This window comes from Esox lucius, chromosome 7, assembly GCF_011004845.1.
Source record: "Esox lucius isolate fEsoLuc1 chromosome 7, fEsoLuc1.pri, whole genome shotgun sequence".
NCBI lineage: Eukaryota > Metazoa > Chordata > Actinopteri > Esociformes > Esocidae > Esox > Esox lucius.
The window spans coordinates 6,634,860-6,639,797 of record NC_047575.1 but is presented as its reverse complement, the minus strand read 5'-3'; the positions used below and the strand labels follow the sequence as shown (position 1 = coordinate 6,639,797).

Genomic DNA, 4,938 nt, shown 5'->3' with positions numbered 1-4,938 from the left:
TTGCTAATATAAACTGGTTACTAACGAAATTAGAGCAAATAAATGTCATGTGATCAGGTTTGTACCATCCGGTTTATCATTTAAACAACCACTGTATGTACTGTGAATCATGTGCTTATTAAATATAAAAATAAACAATTGTTATTGTAATCATGTATGACTACCCCTCGTTTTTCTAGCTTCATTCAAAATTGGCGTGTAGGATGTTCTTCTCACATAAACTCTCTGACATCATAAAATTGGCCGAAAGTTAAATTTCAACAGGTAGAAAAAAAAAAAAAAAAAGAATTCTGTATAAATAAAGGTAAAAAAAGAAATAACCTTCTACTCTGTATGATTTAAATTTCTTCTTCATTTCAAAAGAAACAAGCACTTATAGTATTAAGTGCGGACAACACATATTGTTTGCCACTGAGGCAACTACGCATTGAGATATTGAACACTGGGATTGCTTAACTACCAAACTAATCCCCTACTTCTTCCAGATCATCTAAATACTATGTTGCTCCTGGGCTGACTTCTAACCCCTCTGAGATCTACAGATAACAGAACCATATTATGGAAAATGATCACACTTGACTCAGGTGATAGCCACTAAGTGTGTGTGTTTGTTTCTATGTGCACTCAAATATAGCTCTTTGTCGGGTTTGATGTGTCCTGGCTGGGTGCACTCTTGTCTGATTCTGATAAACTCTCACGAGACTCCATTCTCTTCAGCTGGGACTTTGTAGACGATGCCTTACTCCCCTGGGACCACCCAGATCCCAGCCTGTAGTCTTGCTCCACCATAGCCAGTCCATCACCATAGCCAGGCTGTGTGTACATCACTCCCCTGGGATGGTTCATAGAAGGTGTCGCCTCGCTGCCGTGGGACCTGGTGAAGTGCGGGCCGTTGATTGACGGTCCCCTGCTGCGCCGGGAGGATGCTGCCAGGCTGGAGGCAGCCCCGTTGGAGGAACGGACCACCATGTAGTGGACGGAGGGGCTCTTACGCTCGTCTTCGGGCTTGAGGGGGCAGGTGGAGCTGATGAACAGCCCCCCTCCCAGGATGAGCAGGATGGACGACCCCCAGCCGATGTAGAGACAGGCACCAAGCTCCCTGCGCTGGGCGTCGCTGATGGCGCTGTAGAACCCCTGCACTACTGACCCGGCAGCCCACGACGTGGGGATCAGGCACAGCACGCCCGTGACGATCAACAACGCTCCTGCCGCCACGGCAATCCGGCCTTTGACGGCGCTGCCCCGGCCTCTGACCCCACCCCCTTCCTCATCCAGAAATATGGTGCATTTCCCCCCGACGAAGGCCAGCAGGAGCCCAAAGGCGCCCGTGGCGATGGCGAGGGCGGTTATGGCCCTTGCGGCCTGCAGGTCGGAGCTAAGGGCCAGGACCGACTCGTAGGGCTTGCACTGGATCTGGCCCGTGCTCTCAACCACGCAGATCATCCAGATGCCCTCCCAGTAGGTCTGAGAGGTGATGATGGTGCTGCCTATGAACGCCGTGACCCTCCACATGGGCAGGGAGCAGGTCAGGATGACCCCAACCCAGCCCAGCAGAGACAAGGAGCTGGCCAGCATCTGCATCCCCAGAGAGGCCATGTTGGGGGAGGGGCAAATGAAAAGACCTCCTTACCCCCCCTCACTCGGTCTGTCCCCCACAGTACTAAAGCTCTTCTATTGGCACTTCCTTTGTGTGTTGACGGTCTGTGTATGGTCCTTTACAGTCCTTGTGTGAAAGTCCTTGTGTCTTTTACTGGCTGCAAGCGTTTCCCCCCACCCGTCTGATCTTTCTTCAGTTCCTGACCAATTGATGAAAGAAATCCCTGTGTCCCTGCCCAACGGTTACAGGCCTTTAGACCCAGCTCTCTGGTGATACTCCTAGCTACCAGTGTGTCCGTTCCACTAAACCTGTTTCCTGCAACTTCATTTCCTCCTACATCTCCTTCACTCCCTCTCTTTCTCTGTCTCTCTCACTCACCCTTTCTACCCCTCTACCTCCCACTCTCTCACCCGCTTCTCTTTTCTCTCTCCCGCTCTCTGTTTCACTTTTACCTTCCCTTTCTCACCCTCCCTTTACCCTCTTTCAGTTGCTCTGTCTCTCTCACCCCTCTCTCTGTCTCTCTCACCCCTCTCTCTGTCTCTCTCACCCCTCCCACCACCCCTCTCTCTGTCTCTCTCACCCCCCCCCCCCCCCCCCGGCTCTCTCTCATTCATTCTCTATTTTTCAAGCAGAGGCATCAGTGACGTCTTCTCTTGTTTCTCTCTCTTGAATATCCATCAGAGCAGGTATATACCAGACCTACCCTGGAGCGTGAGGGGAGAAGGTGGGGGAGAGGTGGAGGTGCAGAACCAGCCTGACAGGTTCTTCTCGGTACATAGAGTTATGTATACCCATGGAGGCAGATATGCCCTGAAGGTGTAAATAAATGCAAATGTTTGCATTTTAAACAGGCCAAATGCACTGAGAGAGTATTTGACCAAAGTTAGTGCCTGTGCCTAGCTTAAAGCCCAAGTGTCACTGTACCGTTTTAAATCGAAACATACATTGAGTGACTTGGAACGTGAGCTCCACCCTCTCCATCTTGTCACAATTCACATTAATTTCTGATAAATAGATCCAGGCATTGGGTTTCAATTGAATAGTTATTCTGTGGTGTAAGGGACATGTGTTGTCACATTTCCTTATTGTTAAGGTTGCGAGTTAGCAGTGTGACAGGCAGAAAGGACATGTGAGAGGATATGGCATTCATAAGATTATTATTATTTTTTAAACCTTTTAATCTTGTTGTAAAATGCATAATGAGACTTTTTGTGACCAGTGAGCAGTTTATGTTGCGAAATAGCTCTTCAGACTTTTGCAGTTTAAAAACAGCAGATTTGTACACTGATAAGCACTTAAATTAGAAGCAGTGACTGTACAGCAAGCATACATAATGTCAAAGCACACAGCTTCTACTTAAACAGCGCTGCCTGGCTTGTGACTGATCATGTGTGTGTTGTGTCATCAAGATAATTCCCGGCAACCAGCTACCTTAAAGTTCAAGTCTCCTATTTGAGGTTAGGGCATCCAGATACTTTTCAGATTTTGTTACAATTAAATGAACAAAGTACAAGGAATTGTACACACAATGAACACAGTGTGAGTTAAATTCTGTCTTATCAGAAAATCTAAGGTCATATCGTTTATCATGGCATCCAAGGTGAAGATGACTAGCGGTTCAAAAACAGTATGCATAGCCACTATAATTAATTATCTAAATGTAAAGCTAATAATGAATAATATTGCATTTAAAAAGCTATAGGATAGAGTCTGATGCTCAATTATTGAAATATGTAGATGTTATTGAATGAAAACCAATTCAAATATAACATTGTTTTTACTAGGTCTTAATACATTTTAAATGAATGTTTGTTTGTTTCCAAATCTCTTTTATTCCTTGGTTATACTCCAAGGCTGGTGGATCTGTGGCTGCCAGCAGCAAAGCCTATGTCTGAATAGTGAGACCTACCACTCCCACAGTCGGACTCTCCAGGTCGTTCACTGTGCTGTTTAAATGTTGTTGTTTTTTAAGAAAGGTTTTGCCATGTTCCTTGTACTCATATTGTTTCTCAAAAGTGTGAAATTGCTTATTTTGTATAGGCTTTTGTTTTACTGTCATGCGTATCTATGGTACCACATTGAAATTGATGTTTAAGTTTATATTTGTGAGTTGAATGTGTTTTGGCTAAATATTTACTTATCTACAAAGTACAAAATGTGATATAAATATATGTGTAATATATATGTTTATATACACATAATTATATATTTTGAAACATGTTAACTGTTCAGTAATTGGTGGAGTAAATAGTTAACTGTTGGTGAAGGAGTAAACTGAAATAAACTGTTTTATTACTATTGTTTGGTGTTTAAATGTGCCTGCTTACTGTCACATGGCCAACCTAATATTATTTGTAATGTTATTATTCTGTATTATATGCATCTTCCAATGTATTTTTCTTTATACGAAAACAAGTATTCTGTTATAACAAATAAATATTTTAAGAAACAACAAAAACGCTTTTTTGTTATTGAAAAAAGTGGATCTTTAAAAAATAACATATGAAAATCATAAAGACTTTTGCAGAATCGCAAAATGTGTATATTTGACATACTGGAAAAAGAATGTTGGCCAGTGTTGCCTTCGACTTGAGAATGCAAACAGGTTTGACTATACAAACAGGCTGTGTTGCTGGTTACATAGCTGAGATCAATGTTCCCTGTAAACTGCAACTGACTCTGTAATGCTGTTAGCACCAGAGCACCATGAAAAATAATGACATTGACAGTAGCCAACAGGCAGTCCTTTGGGATGCAATTTTCTATGCCCAAACATTCTTGTTGGTAGTGCAAAATGATAGGCAAAATTATCCTCAAATAGTCACAATAACATATTGATTACTTCAATTCACCAGATATAAAAATTAAAACATTGAAAACGTGTCTAAAAAGGTCCATTGTGTTTATTTACAAAACATAAATAACTTAGTCTGCAGGACAGTATCTCCCCTTGCTGGGGTGAAAACATGTCATTATTCAATACAGATCTCTCCTTGGCAGCTTGTGTGTAGCCTGTGAAGGAGTAGGGAAGGGTGAGATAGATATGTCTTTTTGGTAAGGTTGACTACAAATGGGAATTTGGCTATGACCACACTACCAGCTACAACCAGTGACACCCCAGCAAACATCTTTGCATACCAAATGGAATGCAACTCACTCTCTCCAAGCTCAGTAGAAAACAGCAGGATCCTCTAGTCATTCAAACCAGCATACAGCTCTCCATTAAGGGGCATCTACATGTTAGCTCATTGGCATGTCACTATAACCACTATATCCATATGGTGACCAATATTCGAAGATATATATTATTCATACACTGAAATGAATACAACTTTCTTTGA

At 42.8% G+C, this 4,938-nt stretch overlaps 1 protein-coding gene across 1 annotated transcript; it reads right to left on the bottom strand.

Annotated features, from left to right (window-relative positions):
• Positions 1-606: 606 nt before the first annotated feature.
• LOC105030878 (claudin-4) lies at positions 607-1,991 on the bottom strand. Its single transcript, XM_010904995.5, has one exon. It carries the CDS (start codon positions 1,594-1,596, stop codon positions 625-627), a length of 972 nt encoding a protein of 323 aa, XP_010903297.2. The 5' UTR covers positions 1,597-1,991; the 3' UTR covers positions 607-624.
• Between the last annotated feature and the right edge of the window lie 2,947 nt (positions 1,992-4,938).